Source organism: Talpa occidentalis, unplaced genomic scaffold (assembly GCF_014898055.3).
Source record: "Talpa occidentalis isolate TD23 unplaced genomic scaffold, MPIMG_talOcc4v2.1 talOcc4.17, whole genome shotgun sequence".
NCBI classification, from domain to species: Eukaryota; Metazoa; Chordata; class Mammalia; order Eulipotyphla; family Talpidae; genus Talpa; species Talpa occidentalis.
Genome location: NW_023601754.1, coordinates 7,579,459 through 7,603,976, shown reverse-complemented (window position 1 = coordinate 7,603,976; position 24,518 = coordinate 7,579,459). Strand labels below are relative to the sequence as shown.

Here is a 24,518-nt window from a genome sequence, read left to right as displayed (position 1 = left end):
TTGGTAATAAAAATAGAATCTACTTGAGAATAAATAAAAGCATTCCCTAAAGAAGCTGTTCTCAAAGTGTGGTACAGAAACTCAAGTTTTGAAGAGTTTCCCAAGTTTCTCTCGGGGAGTTTGCAAGATCAAATCTATTTTCATATTAATACTAAGGCATTATTTGCCTTTCTGCTCTCGTTCTCCCATGAGTGGACCAAGAATGAAAAGTTTGTTGAGTTCAGATTCCATATTACAATTAATCTTTCAGAAAGTACCTGTTGTTGAGTTTTAGTAGAGTCTAAGACCATAGACAATTATCCGAAAAAGGCAACTGAAATCTCCCTTTTCCAACTACATATATATGTAAGTCTAGATTTTCTTCTCCTATCATGTCATGATGAACAAAGAAATATGAAAATTCAGCGGTCTTCTCATTAACCAGACATTAAAATTTGCAAAAACGTAAAACAAAGCCGTTCTTCCCATTAACTTAATTTGCAAAACGTTATTTTTCATTAAAAATGGCATTAACATTTCATGGGTTTCATTTTAAAAGTTTTCATTTTATTTTATTTTTTTTTTTTTTTATAGAGGCATGTTTTCTTTCTTTCTTTCTTTATTTGTTTGTTTGTTTGTTTGTTTTATACATGCACTGGGTACAGTCAGAAGCGCGGGAGGGTGAGAGAATTCACCAGAGCCAGAGCGGGGAGCAGAGCAGGCAGAAGGACCGAAGCACACTGCTGAGGGGAGCAGCGGGCGGCAGGAGAGGTCTGCGCGCCATGCGGGACCCTCCTCCGGTGGCCGGGAAGCAGCCGGGGATCGAACCGGCGCCGCAGAGGCCGCGGGCAGCTTCGCAACCCAGCGCTCAACCGCTGCGCCACCGGGGAGGCCCTAAAAGTTTTCATTTTAAAAGTTTCTCTTAAAGCCTTCGTTTCTAATGCAGTAAATAGTCATCTACCTAACCCACTGCAGCCTTTTCTGCTGGACTCCCTGGCATGTCGCACAATCTCCAGCGTCCACCTCAGACCGCGCGCCTTAGGGTTGGGCGCTCGCTTTCTACGTCACACCAGCGCCGACCCTCTCAGAAGCGGTCCCGCAGCGCCCACCTCACAGGGCTGCAGTCAGGGCTGAGTGAAGTCACGTTACCCACGGCGTTTAACAGTGCCAGGCACGAGGTAAGCGCTCAGGAGACGCTGGTTAGTATAAGTGTTCAGCGGACCCCATTCCTGTCCTTGAGCCTCGGTTTCCTCAACCGTAACGTGTGGACAGGCGGACAATGCCCAGAGCCCCCCGGAACGAGACTCGGGGCCCGAGGGTCCCGGGGACTGCCCGGCGGGAGCACACTGGGAGGCAGGGCGGCCCTGGAAAACTGACGGTCGACATGTGTCCTCTCACCTGCTGGGCTCAGCAGCAGCTTCAGCGCCTCCAAAATCCGCTCCAGGTCGCACGTCTTCAGAGCCCCGCCGCCCGACGCGGGTCGGGGGGCCGCCATGACTGGAGTGGAAACCCTCCACTGGCGACCTGCTCAGGCGCCTCGGCGGGCCTGCGTCGCCGCCATGTTGAGTGTGGCGGAGGCGGTCGGCGCGCTGGGGGCGGGGCCCGCGACGTGGGGCGGGGCCTATCCGGCGGGCACGCTCCTTTGCATAATGAATATTCTATCAGGGCCCCTGTCTCCCCAGGGAAACCCGCCCCCTACAGTGCGCACAAGCACAGCTGACGGCCATATAAAGTAGAAATAGTTTTGTCAAATAGTAGGTATTTCGGTATGAAAATGCTGGTGTACACAAACGCTGAAAGACCATGAAGCTACAAATGTAGTTATTGGTAATAGGATTTTTTAAATGGTCTTAGTAAAGTTAACAATAAAAGTTCAATCTTTGCTCTATTTACACGCACTCTGGAAAAATTCAATATGTATTGCAGCTCCCCCCCACACACACACACCCCATTAATCGTGTTAATATGTAAAGCAAAACGGGTTCAAGATTCAGAATATAATGGGAAACAGGTTTTAGCTACCTAAATTCTGGTGGGACGTTCCAAAATGTGGCTTGAAAGTTACGCAGCAAATCTAGGGTAATGTTTCTGAGGGCAATGCCTTTAGTAAGCCTGCCTCCCTCTCAGTGAAGGCCAATAATCTCACATATCATTGTCACAACCACCCCTACCATGTACTTTGTGAAATGGGGGAGACTTTCAGGTACTAATGGAGGCCAGGAGGGTCCTCCCAGGAGTACCAGGTGGTACTGGTAGGCAGGTCTCACACACCTCTACAGGCTTTCTTGGAGGCTGATTTTAGAAGCAATGGCAAGGAACTGTGAACTGCTCCCCCAGTGCCCACCTGAGGACTGTAGGGTCAGGAATGACACAGGGCAGGTTTTCTGATCCAGCAGACCGGGTAAAGGAGTCAGAGTCCTCAGTGGCTTTTGCAGGTCTTTTATTTAGATTTACCAGACGTATGGCAGGCAGGGGTGCTGGGGGGCCAGGAGGCCGGCAGTCCTCCCAGCCCCCAGCAAATCCTCAGTCTCTCTGGGCTCTCTCTGGTGTTCTCTCTGCTTCTCTTCTTCTTTGGCTTCTGCTGGCGTCCCCGTGATGCCGCCCTTATAAACTCAGTCTCTCAGCCCAGGTGTCCCCACTCCAGGTGCCCGCCATCAGGCATGCATTCAGGACCTCAGGGTTCCCTCATCTGTCCTAATGGCGGGAGGGCAGAAAAGCCTGATACTTTTACCTTACCCTACAAATGTCTCGCCAACTTTTGTGCATAATCTGTTTGTGCTCATCTCTCTCACCCACCCCACTTCCCCACCGCCAAAACCCCCACACCCATCCCCACCATCCTACTCAACAGTTACTTACTATTCAGTTTAAAGTCCTGGTTGCTTGGGTGTAGCTGTGGGGGGGAGGGGAAATAAAAGTAATAGTTGAAATGCACTTTAGTGAGGATGGTGTGGGGTGCTGTGGGTTTGCTAGCTTTGGGTACCCCTTTTCTGCTGTGTAGAGTGCCTCTGGGCTCCCATTAGTGCAAATGCGCCAGTGCACTGTAATTACTTGCTTCTGTAGCTGTCTTCTTATCTTCTGCTCTTGAACTGGAAGCTCCAGGAGGGTAGGGGCCTGGCTAGGTTCCTACTCCACCTGCACCAGGGGGAGGGCCTAAATTTTTGTTGGATGATGAATGAATGAGCAATTAGAGGATCACTAGAGGATATGAGCCAGAGAACATATCCCCATTTTGGAGAAAATACCCATTCAGATCTTTGCCAGCCTTAAACTGGGTTATTTATGTTTTTATTGAGTTGCAACATGTTCTACATATTGTAGGTAATGTGGTAAATTAAACTTCGGTGCCCAGCTCCTTCCTAACCACCCCCATGTCAGTTGGTGTTACCTCCCGCTTGCATGGTGGATTCCTTGAGACAAACCATGGGCCCTAGAGCACCTACCACAGTGCTGGGAGTACAGTAGGTGCTCAGAAATGGCAGCTGTTCACCAGCTAAGAGGTCATGATCCTGTCCAGTTGTCATCACAGAGGCGATGATGAGGGACGGCTGGGACCCACACACGCCCTGTACTGTCAGGCAACGAACTGGCCCCTGGGGACAGCAGTGAACAGATAGTCCCGGGGTTGTGTGGTGCCGCTACTGGGCTGGCTAGGGGACATTAATGGGGCAATGACACGGCTTTTCCCTCTCCCCACTCTCAGTGCTAATGGGATGGAAGCTACATGGGGGCATAGAGTTTGCTGCGCCCATGTCTCGGGCATCTGACAAAAGCCTGGGGAAATGACTTTCACACCGAGACCTAAGGATCGCCAGAGTGAGGCTAGACAGACATCACAGTTGCTCCAAGAGGAGCATTTGTTTGTAAGTGGCCAGAGGCAGGAGCAGCACCACTAAGGGGTCCTCCAGTGACCCCTGTGGCTGCAGGGTCAGATGCGGGGCTGTGGGCTCTGCATGTCCTTGGCCTGGTCTCCCTCTGCTGGCTGCTCTGTCAAATCTAAAACTAAATGCTCCACCTCCGTGTCCATGGGGTGACCTTCTCCTCTGCGTAGGTCTCCTGGGTCCTCTGGGAAGATTTTAGAGTGTTTCTGGAGGCTTGGAGGTATAGCCTGGTAACACAGCTGGAACACCCCTTTAGACTGCAGAGCCGGCTTTCTGGGAAATCTTCATCTGTGAGAGCCCCCTCAGCCCTCAAACAGGGCAGTTGGGAGGCTTTTGGCAGTCACAGGAAGTGGAGGTGGGTAGCTATGTCTGTCAGGGGCCCTATTTATTCAGGAACTTTCCTTTTCCTAGTGGTAACCTCCACTTAACTTCTCTCTATCTTAGTGTCTCAGATCCAAGTGGTTCTTTGTCCTCTGTCATATTTGCAGTGCCTAGTGCTTCGTATATTAGATGAATAAGCAGTGGATTGGATAAATAAACTGCTGAGGGGGAAGCTGAGGCTTCAGGGGTGGTGGCGGCGGGTAACAGACTCGCACAGCTGGAAAGGGGGACGGCTGAGATCTGAACATACTCGTCTTCCCCCAAGTCTCAGCCCATGTGCCAAACTGGCATCACCTGGGCTGACCCACTGACGCTACCCTGGATACGTGGGCAGCTGTCTGCTCAGTTGGGGTCCTCCCCCTTCCCTGCCTCCAGCCCTCCCTGCGGCCTTTAAAGTTTCTTTCCAGGGATCAAGCCTTTACCTGTGGGAAACCCCCCACAATACCCCCGTGTGCTGTGGCTAGGGGCGAGGGGCAGTGAGTTGGGATTTGTGCTTACCCTTAAGTAAACCCTTCCTTCTTAGGCCTGTGCCTTGTCTGTGAGCGGGGCATGGGCCCTTGGGGGGTAGTGACCAAGGAGTGGAGTTTGTGCCTGAATGCCCTGTGAGCGCTTGGCAGTAGCAGCAGAAAGCACACTGGAAGGACACTGGACTGGCCCCTGGCACTCCCCAGAAACCCCTAGGCCCACTCCTTCAGGGAGAGGGAGAGGGTCACTCCTTGTCGCCCACACAGGCGCCCTCTCCCGTGGGCTGCTTGGGCCTAACCCAACAGTCAGCAGCCAGGCTCCACCACGGGTTCCTCTCTTGCTCAAGACATTTACTGTGAGTGGCCTGGTGTCGGAAAATGAGCAGGGGTCATGATCACACGCTCTACATTTGAAGTCATGAGGAAATGAAGTGACGTGGCTGCCCCCCCCCCCAGAATCGTTTTCTCAGAGGACAACTGGTCGGGGTCCTCCAAGAAGAGGTGACAGGGACCTGGAGGCCTCCTTGTGGGGATGACAGGGACCCAGGAAAACTCCATGGACATGTAAGAACCAGAGAGACTTATAAGAAGCACCTGAGGAGACCGCCTTTTGGATATAAAAGGCACCTGGGCAGCCTCTGCGAGGATGAAAGCACACCGTGAGCAGCGCTAGGGCATGCTCAGTTTCACTCAGTGACTGGCTTCGCTGCAGCCCTGTGGGTCAGGAGCCGCTCCGTTTACAAACACGGGAACTGCAGGTAGGTCACTTGCCCAGCTACACAGTCTAATGGGGGAGCTGAACTTGAACCGAGTGGTGTGTGCTTGTCCTGCCCACTCCTTTCACCCCCCTCTACCTGTCTTCTCTGGAACAGAAGGCCCCACACAGAGGCCCTGGCCCTCTACCCAACTCCATGGGGTTGTCTGGCCCGGTTTTCTGGAAAAGGCGGTCTGGGGAAGTTTCTTTGGGGCCTAGAAATGGCCTTCTGGTGGCTTGGTATTCTTAGGTCGTGTAGGATCGCTCATATCTACCACCGCTGCTCAAGGAATTCGTGACCCACTCTAAGCCCCAAGCCTCCACCTAAATGTGGGTCCTCCGGCCCCAAAGCTGGGATCTCAGCAGCGGTCCTGGGGTGTTTGGTGTTGTTTGAATGATGCCTTGGCCCTAAGAAGCAAGAGCAGTGGAGAGTGGAGACTTCCACTGGAAAATGTGAGATGCAGGGAGCCAGCAACTCTAAAGTGAAGGTGGAAGTTTGCCCACAGGCAACTTTTAAGCAGCAAGATGGTTGGTCCTCAAAAAAAGAAAATATAAGTCCTGGAATAGGAATCACCTGTTAAACGCTTGGCTATTAAAAGGCTTAGCTGGGCCTCCCCGGTGGCGCAGCGGTTGAGCGGTTGAGCGGTTGAGCTGCGAAGCTGCCTGCGGCCTCTGCGGCGCCGGTTCGATCCCCGGCTGCTCCCCGGCCACCGGAGGAGGGTCCCACATGGCGCGCAGACCTCTCCTGCCGCCCGCTGCTCCCCTCAGCAGTGTACTTCGGTCCTTCTGCCTGCTCTGCTCCCTGCTCTGGCTCTGGTGGATTCTCTCACCCTCCCGTGCTTCTGACTGTACCCAGTGCATGTATAAACAAAACAAACAAACCAGCAAACAAATAAATAAAGCATGCCTCTATTAAAAAAATAAATAAATAAATAAAAATAAAAGGCTTAGCTGCTGAGGCTACAGGCCACGCCCCCTGAACCAGTGTGGGTGCGTGGACTGGGCATAAGTCATGACTCTTCAATTTCCTCCAGGTGATTCTAATAGGAGAACCTGGCTTCTCCATCTGACGTGGCCTCAGAATCACAGGGACAGTGTATTAAATCCCCAGTTGTTGGCTCCACAGTCAGAGCTTCTGCTTCAGTGGGTCTGGAGAGCCTGAGAATCTGCATTTGAACAAATTCCCAGTGATACTGATATGGCCTGGGAGAACCATAACAGGGTCACAACAGCCGCCACTGTGTGCACCTTGAGCACTTGCTTTATAACAGAGCATCGAGGGCTCCAGATGTATTTCAGTGAGCTTGCCAGGTGCCTTGCTCCATCCCACTGTGCTTTGCAGATAAGTATCTGTTTCTTGGAACAAGCCTCTGGAGCGATGCTATGGCTGTCCCCATCCCACAGAAGGGGAGACAGACATGGCGGAGTGAGGTCCCCTTTACAGGCTTCCATGGCTGTTAAGTGTCAGTCTGGCTTCTCCCAGGCTCTTCATCCCTTCGCTGTGCTCCTTTGTAACTCAGAGGGAGATAATGTTTAGCCCTATTTTGGAGACCAGGAAAGTGTGTTGAGTTGATACTTTTTTTTTTAAAGATTAATTTTTTATGCATACAATACAAGAGCTGGGGTACAGGCCAGAGATGCGGGGGATGAGAGGATTCACCAGAGACAGAGTGGGGAGCAGAACAGGCGGATCCACTGAAATACACTGCTGAGTGGAGCAGCGGGCGAGACAGGAGAGGTCTGCTGCGCCATGTGGGTTGCTCCCTGGCCGGCCGCGGATCAAACTTGTGGTACAGAGACTGCGGATTGCTTCATAGTGCGGTGCTTAACCCCTTGCGCCACCAGGGAGGCCCTGTGAGTTGATATTTCATTGTGGTTTCAAGGGGCATATCCCTTAGTGAAAATAATGAACATTTTTCCAAAATGAACAATGATGTAAATATATATATATTTAAAAAAAAAAAAGATGCTTCTAGGACACAGTGACACATATACACACAGTTTTCCATGTATCTGTTGGTCTTTTGGCTATCCCTTTTGGTGAATTGTCTCTTCAGATCTGCTTGCTTATTGTATTTTGTTGAATAAGCTTTCTTATATATCTTGGATTTTAACCCCTGGTTATGTAATGTATAAATATTTTCTTCCATTCAGTGGCTCCCCTTTTAATCTACTTACATTTACTTCCTATGCGTAAAAGCCTTTTATTTTGAGGTAATTCTAATTGTTTATTTTGCTTTTATTTCCCTTGCCATAGCGATCAAGTCTCCAAAAATATCTTTATTATTGATGTCATGGAACATATCACCAATGTTCTATATATTTTACTATTACAATCTTACAGTATCCACCTGGAGTTAATTTCTGTACATGGAGTTAGAGAATGTGGCTTCCAGTTTTCCCAGCATCATTTATTAAAGATGCTCTCCTTTCCCATCGCTGCTTTCTTATGAATTAAGTATTGGTATGTACTGAATTTATTTCTGGGCGTTTGATTCTGTTCCCTGAATCCATGCATCTATTTTTTTAGATTTATTTATTTATGCATACAAGAACTGGGGTACAGGCCAGAGGTGTGGGGGGTGAAAGGATTCAGCAGAGACAGAGTGGGGAGCAGAACAGGCAGATCTACTGAAATACACTGCTGAGGGGAGCAGCGGGCGAGACAGGAGAGAGAGGTCTGCTGTGCCATGTGGGTCAGCTCTCTGGTCAGGGATAGAACTTGTGCTGCAGTGGCTGCAGATAGCTTCATAGGTTGTGTCTTAACCCCTTGAGCCACCACGGAGGCCCAATGCATCTATTTTTATGCCAGTACCACATTGATTTAATTACCATTGCTTCATAGTATAAAGTCAGGTAACGTGATGCGTCCATTTCTCTCCTTTATTCTCAGGATTATTTTTTGCTATTTAAGGCCTTTTATGATTCCATGTAAATTTCAATATTTTGCTCAATTTTTTTGAAGACTCTCAATAGTCATTTTGATTACGTTGATTCTCACCATCCATGAGCGCGGGATGGCTTTCCATCTCCTTATGTCTTGATCTAAAATTTTTTTAAGATTTATTTATGCATACAAGAACTGGGATACAGGCCAGAGGTGTGTGGGGGGGGGAGGATTCACCAGAGACAGAGTGGGGAGCAGTACAGGCAGATCCACTGAAATACACTGCTGAGGGGAGCAGCGGGCGAGACAGGAGAGGTCTGCTGCGCCTTGTGGGTCACCTCCCTGGCCTGGGATCAAACTCGTGCTGCAGTGGTTGTGGACAGCTTCCAAGTGCTGCATCGTAACTCCTCTCGCCACAATGGAGGCCCCCTTTTATTACTGTTAATTTCAGGACTTGTAATTGAACTGATTAAGCTATTTCATTGAGTTTCTATGAATGTAAGAATTTGTCCATTTCTTCTAGCTTGTTCAAACTGTTTGCACAGATTTGTAATATGTACTTATGATCCTGTGTATTTCTGAAGTATCTGTTGTAATTTCACCTTTTTGATTCTATTAATTTGGGTTTTCTTTTAAGCATAGATTATGGCTTGTCAGTATCATTTATTTTTTAAAAGAACCAAATCTTGGTTTTGCTCATCTTTTGGATTTTAGACTATTTTTTTTCTATTTCATTTATTTCTGCTCTTATTTTTATTTCTTGCCTTCTACTGGTTTTTCAGTGCTTTTATTCTTTTTTTAGTTTAATTGCGGGGTTAGATGGTTAAATTGAGATCACTCTTGTCTTTTCTTATGCGGGCCTGAATTACTATGAATTTTTGCATAGTACTGCTTTTAAAGCATCCCACATGGTCCAGGAGCTTGTCTCCATTTTCATTAGTATCTAGGTTTTTTTTTAATCTCTTCTTAGATTTCTTCATTAACCAAAGATTTGTTCAGAAGTATTTTGTCTCCACCTCTTTTGGCTTATTCTAAGATTCCTTTTATGGTTAATTTCTAGCACTATCACATTGTGATCTGTGAAGATGCATGATATAATTTCCTTTTTCATATATTGAGACTCGTTTTATGTCCTAGTATATGGTCTTCCTTGAAAATGTTCCATGTGCGGGCCTCCCCGGTGGCGCAGCGGTTGAGCGCTGGGTTGCAAAGCTGCCCGCAGCCTCTGCGGCGCCGGTTTGATCCCCGGCCACCCGAGGAGGGTCCCCCATGGCGCGCAGACCTCTCCTGCCGCCAGCTGCTCCCCTCAGCAGTGTACTTCGGTCCTTCTGCCTGCTCTGCTCCCCGCTCTGGCTCTGGTGAATTCTCTCACCCTCCCGCGCTTCTGACTGTACCCAGTGCATGTATAAACAAACAAACAAACAAACAAACAAATAAATAACATGCCTCTATAAAAAAAAAAAATACTTTATTTAAAAAAAAAAAAATGATCCATGTGCACTAGAGAATAAAGTGTCTTCAGGGTCTCCCTGGTGCCACAAGGGGTTAAGCACGCACTGTGAAGCAATCTGCAGCCTCTGCAGCACGAGTTCGATCCCCAGCCGGCCAGGGAGCAATCCACACAATGCAGCAGACCTCTCCTGTCTTGCCTGCTGCTCCCCTCAGCAGTGCATTTCAGTCAGTCTGCCTGTTCTGCTCCCCACTCTGTCTCTGGTGAATCCTCTCACCCCCTGCATCTCTGGTCTAATACCCCAGTTCTTGTATGCATGGATAAATAAATCTTTTTTTTTTTAAAAAAAAAAGGTGTCTTTAAGCTTTTAGGATAGAAAATTGTAAAATTATTTACTTTAAGACCTTTATTTCCTTAACTTTCTGTCTGGATGATCTATCCCTTTGTGTCAGTGATGTTTAAAGTCTAACAATTGTATTTGTTGATATATTGTTAATAGTTGCTTTATGTAAGTATGTGCGCCCATATTTGGAGCAGAAATATTAATAAGAGCTATTATCTTCCTGGTGAGTTGTCCCTCGATTATATAGTGTTCATATTTGCCTTTGATTACTTTTAGTTGAAAGTCTGCCTTCTTGGATATGAGAATAATATTTCCTGATTTACTCTGCATTCTTACCTTATTCCAGTCTGTTACTTTTATTTAGTCTCTCTATCTTTTGGTTTTAAATGGGCCCCTTATGAACAAAGTATAGATGACTAGAATTTTTTCATCCTCATTGTTAGTTGATGTCTTTTCATTGGTGAATTCAGACCATTCACATTTAGGGTGATTATTAATAAGAACTGTTCCTTTTCAGTCTTTTTTTTTTTTTTTAGATTTATGCATACAAGAGCTGAGGTAAAAGCCAGAGATGAGGGGGGTGAGAGGATTCACCAGAGACAGAGTGGGGAGCAGAACAGGTAGACTGACTGAAATGCACTGCTGAGGGGAGCAGCCGGTGAGACAGGAGAGGTCTGCTGTGCAATGTGGGTCACCTCCCTGGCGGGGGATCAAACTCTTGCTGCAGTGGCTGCGAATTTCTTCATAGTGCTTGCACCACTAGGGAGGCTCCAATTTTGGTTTTGACTGTTTCATTTTTGTTTTTTCCCTGTTTCTCTCTATTCTTTTTGGATGACTTTCCTTAGTATTTCTATTTCTTCCTTTTCTGTGGGTGTCTATTCTGGTTTTTCAGTTAGTGGATACCGTGATTGTTTTATGTGAATTCCTATGATTTTGGTCCTCTATGAGCTGGCGTCTGCTCTCCTACATTTAACTGTAGTGGCTCTACCCATCTCTTCCTGTCTCTTAATATTCATTAACTCACAGCATTCTTGCTCTTGGTACCAATATTCTGTTTCTCTTGTTTTGCTCAGGAGTTTGTGCTTCACTTTTTCTTTTCTTGTAGAACTCTTTTTAGAAGAGTATTTAAAGAATCTCATTAGCTTCTGTTTTTCTGAGAAAGCCTTTATTAACTCTTCATACTTAATTTTGCAGGATAGACAATTCTTGACTAACAATTCTTGCCCTTGAGGCTTCCGAATATTTCCTTTCACTCTTCTTGCCTGTAGAGTGTTTGACAGAAAGCCTAATATGAGATCCCTTATAAGTCACTATATCTCTTTTTGCAAAATATTTTCTTTGTCTCTGATTTTTGATAGTTTGACGATGTCTCTGGGTATAGAATTTTCTTCATCTAAGATTCATATTTAATTCACTGTGTAGATTTGGGGAGTTCTCATTTTTCTGAATAGGGTTACTCCTATTTCTTTTTCTTCTGGGATAATGATTTTTCATAGGTTTCCTCTTCTAGTTGAGATGTTTCTCAGTTTCCTCATTATTTTGTTAAAGATTTATTTATGCATAAAAGAACTGGGGTACAGGCCAGATGTTTGGGGATGAGAGGATTCACCAGAGACTGAGTGGGGAACAGAAAAGGCAGATTGACTGAAATACACTGCTGAGGGGAGCAGCAAGCAAGTCAGGAGAGGTCTGCTGAGCCGTGTGGGTCACCTGCTTGGCCTGGGATTGAACTCGTGCTGCAGTGGCTGCGGACAGATACACTAAGTTTGTCTGCATTTCAGGGGCCCTCTCTTTAGTGAAGAATTCTTTGTGACTGGATCTCCTTCCTGAGATTTATGCGTTTCCCTATCTGCCTTTCATTGACCCTCTAGTACCTCATTTGACATTTTTTATATTGTTGTCAGTTTCTCTATTTCTGTCTCCTATATAGATGTCCTGGACTTCTATCTTCATTTTACTTCCCCCCCGCCCCAGGTGTCAGATTTTTATTGGGAAGACTTGTGGAAGGGCGGGGCAGGAGCCCGGAAGATCTGAAGCACAGAGCATGGTGGAGCAGCAGGCACAGAGAGAAGAGACCTTCTGCTGCTCCACATTCGCTCTAGCTCTATGCCCCCTTCCGGGGGCTAACTCCCGCGCTCCTGGCGGGTAGCTCCGTGGCCGGGGCTTGAACTCAGGCCGCAGCGGTGAGAGCGCTGAGACTAACCCCTAGGCCATCCTGGAGGCCCCGCCAGGGGCTTAGTTAAATGGAGCCTTTAACCTTTATTAGGTGGCTTCAGGAGAACTACTGACAGCTGCTTCTACAGCAAGTCAGAAGAGACTACGGCTGCCCTGCCCTGCCCTTCCCTCAGTGATCATCACTGTCTCCTTGTCTCCTCCTAGGGACCCTGGGCGCTGAGGGAAGATGGCTTTCAGCAACACCTCCATGTCTTCATCGGTGACAAGAGAGGGCAAAGTATGGGGATTTTTCAAGTCTAAAGTATTTTTCATTGATGAATCAGAAGAAAAACCTACACAGTTCAGAAAGTAATCAGGATTGTACTGATCCTGAAAGATTTCTTTGGTGATGATCGCGTGTAAAATCAATATTTAGAAGTTTCTAGAGATTTAAGTATGCAGACTTCTGATGTCCTCATAGAATAATGAATGCTCTTAGCGAGCTGAAGAGACTCAAAAAAACAAAGTAAATAATCCAGTCACAAAATGGGCAGAAGAGATAAAAAGGAACTTCTCCAAAGAGGAAATGCAAATGGCCAACAGGCATATGAAAAAATGTTCAGCATCACTTGCAATCAGGGAAATGCAAATCAAAACTACCATGAGATACCACCTTACACCAGTGAGAACGGCACATATTAAAAAAACTACCAACAACAAATGTTGGCGAGGGTGTGGAGAAAAAGGAACTCTCCTGCACTGCTGGTGGAAGTGCAAACTGGTCCAGCCACTATGGAGAGCTGTGTGGAGATTTCTTGACCTACTAAACATAGAGCTTCCATAGGATCCAGCAATTCCACTCCTAGGTATTTACCCAAAGGACACAGATACATTAATTCTAAAGGGCACCTGCACCCCTATGTTTATAGCAGCACTGTTTACAATAGCTAAGCTTTGGAAACAACCCAAATGCCCAAAAATAGATGACTGGATCAAGAAGATGTGGTCCATATACACCATGGAATATCACTCAGCATTCAAAAAAGATAAACTCATGCCATTTGCAGCAACATGGATGGAGCTGGAAGGGATCATGCTCAGCGAAATAAGCCAGAAAGAAGACGAAAAACACTGGATGGTCTCACTCATAGCAGGAATTTAGAAACCAGCAAAGCACCTGTAGTCCATGACCTTAGTCTATCCTTTGCACTTGTTTTCTTCACGTTGTATAGAAGAAACGGATTAAGTAGAAGAAGCCATACATTTCTGGGCATTAAAGAATAGTTTGTGTGGTTGTTCAGAATCATCTTGGAAGGTGCAGTGATTTATCTCTCCATATCCTCCAGATATTTCTTAGCTCGTAAGTGTCTTCTAGTACCACCGTCTCTTCTCCCATCAGCATACACTCTGTTTGCCTTCCTTGCTCCTAGAAGCTGCCCAAGGACATATGACAATATTCTAAGATCTTTCCAGGCCCTCCATGGATGGCAGTGGTTTCATATCACGCTTAAACAATCTCCTGAGGTTGTGACCTGAGAGATCCTGGCTTGGGGGATCGTCCACAGACCACGGCTGTACTCCATGCTCCGACCTGATGCTCTCCTCAGGATCGGGAACACAATGCCCTAGGGACACCAGGTGACTGCAGGTCTCCAGCATCACATCCCGGTACAGGGTCCTCCGAGCTTCACTCAGGCACTGCTACTCCTCCCAGGTGAAGTTCACAGCCACGTCTTCAAATGACACCGTCCCTTCTGAGGGAACATTTCTCATCTCAGGGCCGGCAGCCTCGGGGCGCCCCAGCGCTACATTTTACTTTTTTTAAAAAGATTTTTATTTATGCATAGAAGAACTGTGGTGTTGGCCAGGTGTTGGGGGGGGCGGGGTGTGTGAGAGGATTGACCAGGGACAGAGTGGTGAGTAGCACAGGCAGATCTACTGAAATGCACTGCTGAGGGGAGCAGAAAGAGACAAGAGAGGTCTGCTGTGCCATGTGGGTTAGCTTCCTGGCCGGGGATGGAACTCATGAGGAAGTGGCTGGTGATAGCTGGATAGCGCTGAGACTTTAACCTCTGTGCCACCAGGGAGGCCCCAAAATGAGCCAAATTTAAAAGGACAAATGTTAAATGATCCCACTTACAAAGTTCTGAAAACAGAGGATTAAGATGCTCTGATGTTATACCTATTTTCAACTCAGTTTTTAAAGTCTTGTGTACAGCAGAAATAGAGCTGTACTTCTATACCAGAGCCTGTAATTCAACAGCAGCACTACTTCAGGCCAGATCATTCTTTGCTGTGGGGCTGTCCTGTGCATCGTAGCTTGTGTAGCACTGTACCTGGCTTTGACTAGATGCCTGCAGCACCTCTGATGACAATCAGAGGTATGTGCAGAAAACGCCACTGTCCCTTGATAGAGGTCATACTAATCCCTGTGGAGAACCACTGGTCTGGACTAACTTTGCTAATTGTTGTTTGATGCTCAGCCACAGGAGTCTTTCCCCTAGAGAGGGTCATTTTATTGGCTTTACCACTTGTATGGTAAATATAGTGACCTTATGAAGTAGCATCCTCAAGAAAATGACAGATTTCTAGGATTGTGGTATAATGCAGTAAGACACATTTGACAGAGATTTAACAAAATTCTTTAATAAAATTTATAAAAAAGAATATTTTCAGAATTGTTTTCCTTTCCCACCCTCAAAGAAAATACAAAATTATCAGCACCCACACACAGACACTCAAAAACTACAGTGGCGTTCTCTCTACAGACCTGCATTACTTTAAATTACTGTAAAATCATGGCAATGCCTAAAAGTGATTGCAGAAATGATCCTTTTCTTCTAAAAACAGTTGACAGCGGCGCTCCTTAGATAACCAGACAAAAAGAATTTTGCCAAATCAAGGTTTTCCCTCCGCATAACCCTTCAGAGCAATGATTTCTTCCTTCTGCTAAAACTTGCTAATAGTCTCAGTTTTCTCAGTTCCCATGTACTCTCGACCAAGACTGTCCATAGGCACATGGAGATTCTGCCCTTCAGATACTAGCCATGCATGGCTCACGACTCCTGCTAGAAAACATGTTTAGCTCTAGAAGAATGAAGGAGTCTCCAGGTAGACCCACTCAACCATCCTGTCTGCCGTGTTGCCACACCAAAGATACCCTCTCCTGCAGTCTCCAAAGCCCACTCGTCATGTGTTCCCCTCTCCTGTAATAAGCCACCTTCTGGCTTTGCAGCACTTCAGGCACTGTCTTGAGCCTTGGAATCACTCATTTTTATGAAAAACAGTAAAAAGTAAGTGGTATCTGAAAGTTCATCACATTTTCTGGGTTAAGAGTTCATGTTTAGAACCACAGTACCATTTATTGACATTCTTAGGACATTCCATTCCAACTTAGAGCAAGTAAATGGGCAGATGCCCATTTCAGGTTACGTGCTCAGGAGCTAGAAAAGGAAAGCTGTGAAAGCACTGGAGGACACAGTGGGCAGACCAAAGGAAAAAAAAAATCTAAGAACGCACACTTTCTGCTCCTGACAACAACTGTCTGGGGCAATGTAATGGAATTCAAAGGAATTCTTAGTGGATTTGAGAAGCTGAAAGACCAGTGCCGCAATAGGAGAGGAAAAGCTTATGTTTATGAGCCAATTACAGATTGCCTACGTACAAAACAAGACGGGCAGTAGGGTATCTTTTGGACATTGCCACCATGTAGCATCCAAGCAGTAGGTCGTCAACCTTTGTAGCACATACAGATTACATCTAGAAAGTAAAAAATTCTAACTTCTTTCCCGATCAGTCTCTCTGCCCCAGAAATTCAAGTGAGAGGAATTGAAAAACATTTCTGAGCACACGAGTACAGAGACCTGGCTCTCCGCGTCTGTCTCGAGTCCTAGTCGTCCTCTCCGCCGCCGTACATGTCGGCCAGCTTCTTGAAGCGATTGCCCCACTCGTTCAGGTAGTCATAGTCCTGGTCCTGGTCCGACTCTGAGGAGTTCAGAGAGCTCAGACTGGAAGCTTCGGAACCGTTTCCTTCGTAGTCAAACACCAGCAGAGAGTCGTAAGGTGGGGCTGTGGGGTCACCGTCCGCCGCCTTCAGGTTCTGGAAGAGAAGAGGACCTCTCAGTTAACGGAATCTCATGCCTGTCCTCTCAGGCCCACAGCTGCCTCCTGATGCCTGAAGTACCTACACAATGACACACCCTCCCCCTCCTTGGGGCTCCAGGAGCAGCAACCACTGCCGGGGACACCTGTATGACACTGACACAAAGGCAGATGTGTGTCTTCTCCCTCTAAAGCAAAATGGTAAATTATATATAGGCAGGAGAGAGGCACCGAACCATCAGAACGGGCAGAGCTAAAAACAATGAGGACAGTGGTCCAGGCTACATTTTCAGCCTGGAAAGGTCAGGAAGGACTCAATTTTATTTATGTATTTTTATAACTCACATTTTTAAAATTGCAAACATTTTGGTGATTGAAAAACAGGCTGCAAGGGCATGTGGATTGAGGAAAAAACCCGACTCCAAATACATCTCAGAGGCACGGTTTAAATGGGCCCTTTCAAAGAGCCCGTGGCTGGGTTACCTCCCCACTGCTATACTTCGTGGAATTTCTGGTGACAATCCAGCAGCAAGCAAAAGCAGTCCCTTCCTAAAGACTCCCACAGAGCACCCACAGACCTTCAGGGAAAAAACCTGAAAATCAGTCTATTCTGGCACCAGTGAACAGGTAACAGTTTAAGGAAATCTCACTGAACTATTTACCTTACTTGGTTCTTTGCCCATTCCTACCCCTAGTTCTTCCTCATCTTATCTTAAAATCTCATTAATTTCATGACTTATTTTCCACCTTCCCTTACAGACAGATCATTTTGTTGACCGTTTTCATCAAGACCATGTAATGGCAAGGTCACAACAGCTTCGGGTGCACGACAGTTTGCTAGAGAAGAAAGGGATTTGCTCTCTCTGCTGCCCTGCCTGCTGCCTGACTGGAATACAGACTAAAGGCCTGGAAGTGTGGCAACCTCTTGTGCTTACGAAGCAACAAGCCAGAGAACAAGGATCTGCACACTTGGATCAGGTAGCATAAAGTTGGAAAAGGCTATTGCACTAACCTAGACTACTTACCTCAGCCTTCTGTTTGCACAAAATCTGCTTAAGCCTCTGGTATCTACAGCTGAATGCATAGAGTAGCAGTGTTATTTTTCTGGCCCTGGGGGCAGATTTGTGATATACATTTACTACTCTATCCCAACCTATTGCATACCATAGTGGGATGCAGAGGAAAGGGATGCATGAATAAAACCAAGTTGTATCTACTTTGAATTCTTAGTTTACTGTATGAACTCTGCCAATTCACTGCAACCAATTCTAAATGCTGTTAGTTCTGAAATGGTGAGACACCAAAAAATAGGGCTCAGACATCATGTACGGTGAGGACATGCCAAGAATCTCATGATGCCTTCTCTTACTTTGACACAACTTCTCCTTTCTAAATTTTGGGGTGAGATGTGTGTTGCCTTTTGACTTTGCTTACTTCATCGATAAAGTTTCCAATTTCGTCAGGATTGGCAGGGCGCGGTCGGTACTGAGGCACGGTCATTAGGGTTGGTGCCACATCATTGCGTGTCACTTCAGGCCGAGCATCCAGGCCTCTATGCAACTGGCTTAAGTCAAAATCCTTTAAAGAGAAAGGTAAAAGTAAAAAAAGTTATAAATCCAGGACTCACTCTGGCTTACAGACTGCAGCACTGCCTAATGCCTTAGCCACCACCGTTACAGTTTTCAACCTAAGAGTCGCCAGAAGAGCACTGGAAATGCATGGACGGAACGGTCGTGAGGAGCGGTTGCAGGTAAGTTAACTGTACCTTTCTTATCCATTAATTTGGGCTTTGTCGTAGGACTTGTCCAGGGGCCAGTAACACACGGACATAAGTCTAGGCTTTACATGCACATTTGACTAACCTGCTGATACAAATTGATGCAGACACAGCCCCAGACACAACTCAAAATAGAGCCACTGAGCCCAGCTGCTCTAGACTGAGTATTTCAGACCTCCCCATGTGAAAGCCTGATCCCCAAAGCAAGCACTGACATTTGAATCAATAGCTGTTATTCCATATCCAGCACTCACAGTCCTCACTTTATGGCCTGAATCTAAAGCAGAACTCTGGGAGAGGTCCTCTATATTTCCCTTTCTAAGGAGAATAGGCCGTTTGCAAGCACTCTGGAAAATCCCTGCATGAGGATAATAAAGATCATCTCCACAGGCAGGGAAAATAAAAAAAAAAAAAAATCTAAGAATACAAAAAGCAAAAATAAGTTCAGCACAGCTAAAAGTGCAAGGGAAACCAACTATTCAAACAGATCAGTTGTTCATTGAGGTAATTTCAGCTCATGTCCTGAGAGTAGTTCTGAATGAGAATGAACAACAGTCTTCCTAGTTGTGACCGGGCAGGTTCCTCAGCTGCTCCCTACCTCTGCTCATTCAACCTGGTGCACAACAGTAAGCGATCATTGTTAGCAAAGGTACAGCGATGGCGATGGCTAATGACCATGTCTCTCTTCCTAGCTTAAAATCCACAGTGACACAGAGCTGCTGCGGCTGTCTGCCTTGTCCTGGCCATTGCTTCCTCCACGTTGAGATCCCATTAAGCTTCTCACCACAGTTTAAAAGACCCACCTGGTCTTCTTCTCCGCCTCCTTCTTCATCATAGTAGTAAACATTATCTCGGGTGTCATCTTCAGGGGGTAGTAAGGGCTCCTTGACCACTCTTCTCCTCCGGATGAGCAAGAGGAGCAGCAGGACTAGGACTGGGGAGGAGGAGAGAACCGTGAGGACCCAAGCGACTATTTGCACCCCTGCCATGCACACCAGGCCGGTGGCTCTCCCATCCCTAAAGTTAACATCTGCAGCATGACAGAATGGCGGTTCATGTGAACTCAGGCAGCTATTTCCCCAAATCCAGGGGCGTGTTATGGGCAAAGGCCCTGTGCAGGAGCATGCTGGTGTGAGGAAGGAAAGGCGAGGTCAGTGTACGGCGAGTGAGGTGAGACAAGTGGAGACAAGGTCAGGAGGGTGCCGGCAGAGATGGGTGGCACATGGGCAGGACTTGGGCTTTGAGTGGTTAGAGCCACGAACAGGACTGTCAGCCTAAGTGGGGTTGATACAAACATAATCAGTTAAAGGGGGTGGGCACAGCCTATAAAAATCAATTTCCAAAGTTCTCATCTGATCTTGGGCTATTTCTAGGATGTCATAAGTTGCTAAACAACAGGGATACATTCTGAGAAAGATGCCACTAGGTGATTTCACTGTGTGACTGTCCCTGAGTGTACTACACAACCCTCCCTTCCTCTTAGTCACTGACACCGGGCATGCCCGCCCCACTGCCAAGTTTAATTGTGTGTGTGACCACCCAGTTTAGACTGGGAACTTGCAGGCTCCCATGGAGGCAGGAGCGTGTGCGTGTGTGTCCCCCACATGCCGTCTCCAAGGTAGGTGCCTTCCACTCCCCGATCAGCCTTCCTCCAGGGTGGAATGTAGAAGCGGTGGGGAGCTCGCTTGCTCTGGCCGTGCTGCTGAGGACAGTGCCACAGGGCCTCGCTGCCTCGAGTGTGGCCAAGGTCCTGTGTGCCTAACTGAGAACTGGTAATAAATGTGGAAGCTGAGGCCCTACCCCATACCTGCTGGACCAGAATTCTCATCCTGGTCCAGCACACATGGTCAGTATATACTCGAGCTTGATCAATACCTTCTTGAAGGATGAAAGCACAACTTAGTAGAAGAATGGGGTTCTGCGTTGACTTAACAGAACAGGCTGCATTTTGACCTTAGACCCACAAGCCAGTAATGTTCAGTAAGAGATGAACCTCCCATGTTTATAAGTCAAAGGCTGGGGAAGGCAACCTGCTGCTTGTACTTACTCAGGAAAGCGAGGATTCCTCCAAGTATGCCCAGGAGAGCAGGAACTTGCAATCCAGCTTCGGCAAATGGCACGGCACGCTTACATTTGTTGATGACAGGCCCTTCACAGTCACACACATACGCATCTAAGGTGGTCACCTGGTCTTTTCCCTGGTTATCTGTGAGCTTGAGACTTATTTTGTGGTCGCCCAATTCTAAGGATTTCTTGGGCATCAAAATGATAGATTCCTTGTCTGAAAAGAAGCAACAAAAAATACAATGGGGGAAGGGAAGGAAAAAGCTCATTCTAGAATAAAATTACAAGGGAATGAAAGACATTCCAAAGTGAGTAAAGAAAACATCTGCCTGGACTGTGATTACTGGGCAGTGTGGCAGAGTCAGCACCCCAGAAAGGAAAGGGTTAGAATTCCTCAAAGGTAGAAGCGGCAAGGAAACAAGTACCAATGGCAAGGGGTGACATCTGAAAGCTGAGAAGGGACATTCAGAAAAGTCATAGGGGCCAGGGAAACACAGGTGACTGAATGGGCCGAGTTCCCACCTAACTCTTTGTACTGAACGGTCCAGTTGGCACTTGAGCCATGGATCAGTTCTGCTGTGAAGGGAGCCGTGTTGGGGGGAAGATCGGGATCAATGATGGTGATGTCCTGAGGCTGAGGGTTCCTCTGGCAGAAATCAACGTTTCGAGGTTCTGGTACGGGGGCATTGTCATTCACATCAAGCAGGAAAAGGAGGAGGGTTCCCGTTCCTGTCATAGCTGGAGAACCTAAGAGAAAATAGGAGGAAGGTAGCATCTTCAGGAACACGGATGAATCCATATTAGCTCCATCAGACCAAATTCAATTCCGGTCTAGCTCTCCAGGGACCCATCACCACCACGCCCACAGAGCCTGCGGTGCTGCTGTGCCTGCGGCTTCCTCGCCCCGTGTCCATTCCCCACGTGGGCAACAATTGGCAACAATTATTCAAGTTATTCCTCACACCGCAGACACCCTCCTGCCTCCACAGAGCTGTCCTTTAAGCACCTGCCCACTACCCACTAACTATGAATCACTTAACCACCCAAAGAAGTCCTCGCTGTTGCCCACCAGGTTCTCCCTTTCTGATCTTCTATAGTTTTAATGTCATGATTAGAGCAACGTCCTGCAAGTTGCTTTTCAAACAACTTCTCACACTTCTATCTGCACCTTGTTTACAGCCTGACACCTGAGACTAGAAAGAAACTGAAGGAAGAAAAATCATCGGTATTAATATATTATAGGGGAAAGAGGTCTATATCTCAAACCTGTTAACAGATGTGAATGATGAGACTGTGTGGACTTTTTCCGTTTTTAAAAAAGGATTAAAACAAAACAAACAAATAAATAAATAAAAACATGCCTCTGTTTAAAAAAATAAATAAATATCTTTTGTTTTACATTTTGAATTAGCTCATATTTTCTGAGAAACCTCACTCTGCAATTAAACCTTACAACACTTTGAGTCATGCACCATCATAGTAACACTTGGAGGAATCATTCAGAACCACCACTCCTGAGCCATCAGAATGCTGCAGGTCAGCAAACTAAGGACTTGTTGCCCCAGAGGAGCCCCGCTATATCATCTCTTACAGGCTGTCTAGGCTGCTTTTAAGCTACAACATGACAGAAACTGTTTGGTGGCCTCCAAGGCTAAAATATTACTCCCCGGTCACTTACTGAAAGTTTGCCACCCTGAGGCTTATTGGCATTTCTTCCACTCACGGGTAGCAGGGCAGCTGAGGCAGCAGCTAACATTCCCTTTCTGCAAAAGCACCCTGCAATTGGCACCCCATCATGGCGGGGCTTGCCCTGCTCTCTGCTTCCCATCAGCCTACTCCCAAATTACAGGTCTTGGAGCAGGTTTTATTCTTTTTTTTTTCCTTTTTTTTTTTTTTTAGAGGCATGTTTATTTATTGTTTGTTTTGTTTATACAAGCACTGGGTACAGTCAGAAGCGCGGGAGGGTGAGAGAATTCACCAGAGCCAGAGCGGGGAGCAGAGCAGGCAGAAGGACCGAAGTACACTGCTGAGGGGAGCAGCGGGCGGCAGGAGAGGTCTGCGCGCCATGTGGGACCCTCCTCCGGTGGCCGGGGAGCAGCCGGGGATCACCGGCGCCGCAGAGGCTGCGGGCAGCTTCGCAACCCAGCGCTCAACCGCTGCGCCACCGGGGAGGCCCTTGGAGCAGGTTTTAGATTTGAACTGACGAGCCCAGGCTTATTCCATGGCGGGCTCCCAGCGCAGAGTGCCGCACCATTCAGCAGCTGCACGGCGGCCCCATCACGGCCTAACCTGCCTTGCCCTCTGCTTTCCAGATTGTCAACCTAGAATTACTTACCTCAGGAGGTGGGGGAAGGAGAGGAAAGAAGCAGGTCTCTGTAACAGTGATTCTGCTTCTGAGCATCCAAGTGAGATATTGGGACATAGAGGCATGTACAAGGATGCTTACTCATCACTCATGGAAATAATGAACATTTCCTTTAATGTGTGGTTCCATTTGCTAGATTTATCTAACATTATTTACATGTACCATGGATCTGTCTTAAAGATACATTTTACATTCACTTTTTAAAACTGACAGTCTAAGTGTCTTTCTGCGTTTAATAAAGAAAAGCAATAAGCTAGACAGTTATAATAAATTGTACTTCTGGGCCTCCCTGGTGGCTCAGGGGCATTAGCGCAGCGCTGTGAAGCTGTCCACAGCCTCTGTAGCGCCAGTTCGATTCCCGGCTGGCCAGGGAGATACCCACATGGCACAGCAGACCTCTCCTGTCTCGCCCACTGCTCCCCTCACCAGTGTTTTTGGTCCGTCTGCCTGTTCTGTTCCCCACTCTGTCTGGTGAGGCCTCTCATCCTCCCACACCTCTGGCTGTGCCCCAGTTCTTGTGTAGATAAATACATAAAGCATTAAAAAAAATAATAAATTGTACTTCTGTGCATATAAATGTAGTCACATACAGAATCTGGAAGAGGCCATATTTCACTGATGATGGCCATCTTTACGTAGCCATATGTGATAAGTCATTCTGCTAGCATTTTTATGTAAATTAACTCAATCAGATGTGACAGTATCCTTTTGTCAGATAAAGTAACAGGTACATAAAAATAAGGTAGTAAGTCCAAGGCCACACAGGATCTAAGCCCAGGCAGCCTGGGTCATGTGAGGAAGAAGTGGGGTTCAGATATAGACAGAGTGGAGAACATGAACTTTTGCTTGACTTGAGTTGTTTGCATTGTTGACAATGAGAAGACATTCTTAAAAAACAAACAAACAAAAAACCCAAAAAACGCCTGCCTCCCAAAGCATGGTTGGAGGCAGGCGGGGGAAGCAAGCTAGCCCGGAGCATGAGGCCAAAGACCAGGTGGCAGGTCCAACCTTACCGTCATCGGTGGCTATAACGAGGGCCGTGTACGTGCTGTTCTTCACGTGCTCAGAGTCCTCTCTGTCCATCTCAGCCCGCGTGAAAATGGCTCCAGTCTCTGGATTTATCTCCAGCCAATTGGCGGTATCTCTCCAAATCCGATACCTGAAAAGGCAGAAAGCAGCTCTGGTTTAGGATGAAACAGCAACAGCAGGTAGCTCAAGGCTGCTAAGTTCCTTTGTTCCTATATTTACTGCAATTAAAAACACATAGTCCTTTTATTTTGGATCACATGAAAGTAAACCCACATCATGAACAGTACACTGATGACATGTACACGATTAGAGTATTTTAAATCAAATCGCGTAAGATTTCTGTAAACACATCCACATATACCCCTACTAAGTATTTTCTAAAAACATGTAATGCCACAGGTATACCCAGCAAAAACAGTAAGTCGGCGCAAGGGGTTAAAACGCAACCTATGAAGCTGTCCCCAGCCACTGCAGCACGAGTTCAATCCCTGGCCAGGGAGCAACCCACATGGCGCAGCAGACCTCTCCTGTCTCACACGCTGCTTCCCTCAGCAGTGTATTTCCGTCGATCTGCCTGTTCTGTTCCCCACTCTGTCTCTGGTGAATCCTCTCACCTCCCGCATCTCTGGCCTGTACCCCAATTCTTGTATGCACAAAGAAATAAATTAAAAAAAAAAAGAATTAAAAAAATTATACTTGGATCATTTGAATAGTCAATCTCCTGCTGTACACAATACAGCTTGATTTGATTGATTTGCCTTGTAACTCATCTGTGGCAGTGACCCTACCCTTCTGCCATATTCGGGGTCATGTGCCATTGAGTGCCCACAGTATGTATTGGGGAAGAAAGAGAAGCAAGAAGCGGGGGATGGACAGAAGGGGGTGAACT

At 46.9% G+C, this 24,518-nt stretch overlaps 2 protein-coding genes and 1 long non-coding RNA gene across 12 annotated transcripts in view; 1 reads left to right on the top strand and 2 right to left on the bottom strand.

Moving 5' to 3' along the window:
• Window positions 1-1,524, bottom strand: part of TANGO6 (transport and golgi organization 6 homolog) — a 157,059-nt gene extending 155,535 nt beyond the window's left edge. Inside the window, exon 1 of the mRNA XM_037515990.2 lies at window positions 1,378-1,524. Coding sequence (XP_037371887.1) covers window positions 1,378-1,474 — 97 coding nt within the window. The 5' untranslated portion in view covers window positions 1,475-1,524. The remainder of the gene's footprint in view (window positions 1-1,377) is intronic.
• On the top strand, window positions 1,061-24,510 carry LOC119248995 (uncharacterized). Of its 5 annotated transcripts, XR_008552401.1 has the most exons (6): window positions 1,061-1,157; window positions 5,162-5,463; window positions 12,519-12,591; window positions 17,154-17,372; window positions 18,034-18,144; window positions 18,864-22,135. It is a non-coding gene; the product is annotated as an uncharacterized LOC119248995 (long non-coding RNA). The 5 variants fall into 5 exon arrangements; XR_008552400.1 differs by lacking the exon at window positions 5,162-5,463; XR_008552403.1 differs by lacking the exons at window positions 1,061-1,157; window positions 5,162-5,463; window positions 12,519-12,591; window positions 18,864-22,135 and adding exons at window positions 13,258-17,021; window positions 24,029-24,510.
• CDH1 (cadherin 1) overlaps window positions 14,918-24,518 on the bottom strand; it is a 62,913-nt gene continuing 53,312 nt past the window's right edge. For all 6 annotated transcript variants that reach the window (XM_037515978.2, XM_037515979.2, XM_054696939.1 and 3 more), the window contains 6 exons: window positions 23,614-23,759; window positions 20,758-20,982; window positions 20,219-20,452; window positions 18,975-19,105; window positions 17,829-17,972; window positions 14,918-16,392 (listed from right to left, as the gene is read on the bottom strand). In XM_037515978.2, the coding sequence (XP_037371875.1) occupies window positions 16,183-16,392; window positions 17,829-17,972; window positions 18,975-19,105; window positions 20,219-20,452; window positions 20,758-20,982; window positions 23,614-23,759 (1,090 nt within the window). In that variant the 3' untranslated portion in view covers window positions 14,918-16,182. The remainder of the gene's footprint in view (window positions 16,393-17,828; window positions 17,973-18,974; window positions 19,106-20,218; window positions 20,453-20,757; window positions 20,983-23,613; window positions 23,760-24,518) is intronic.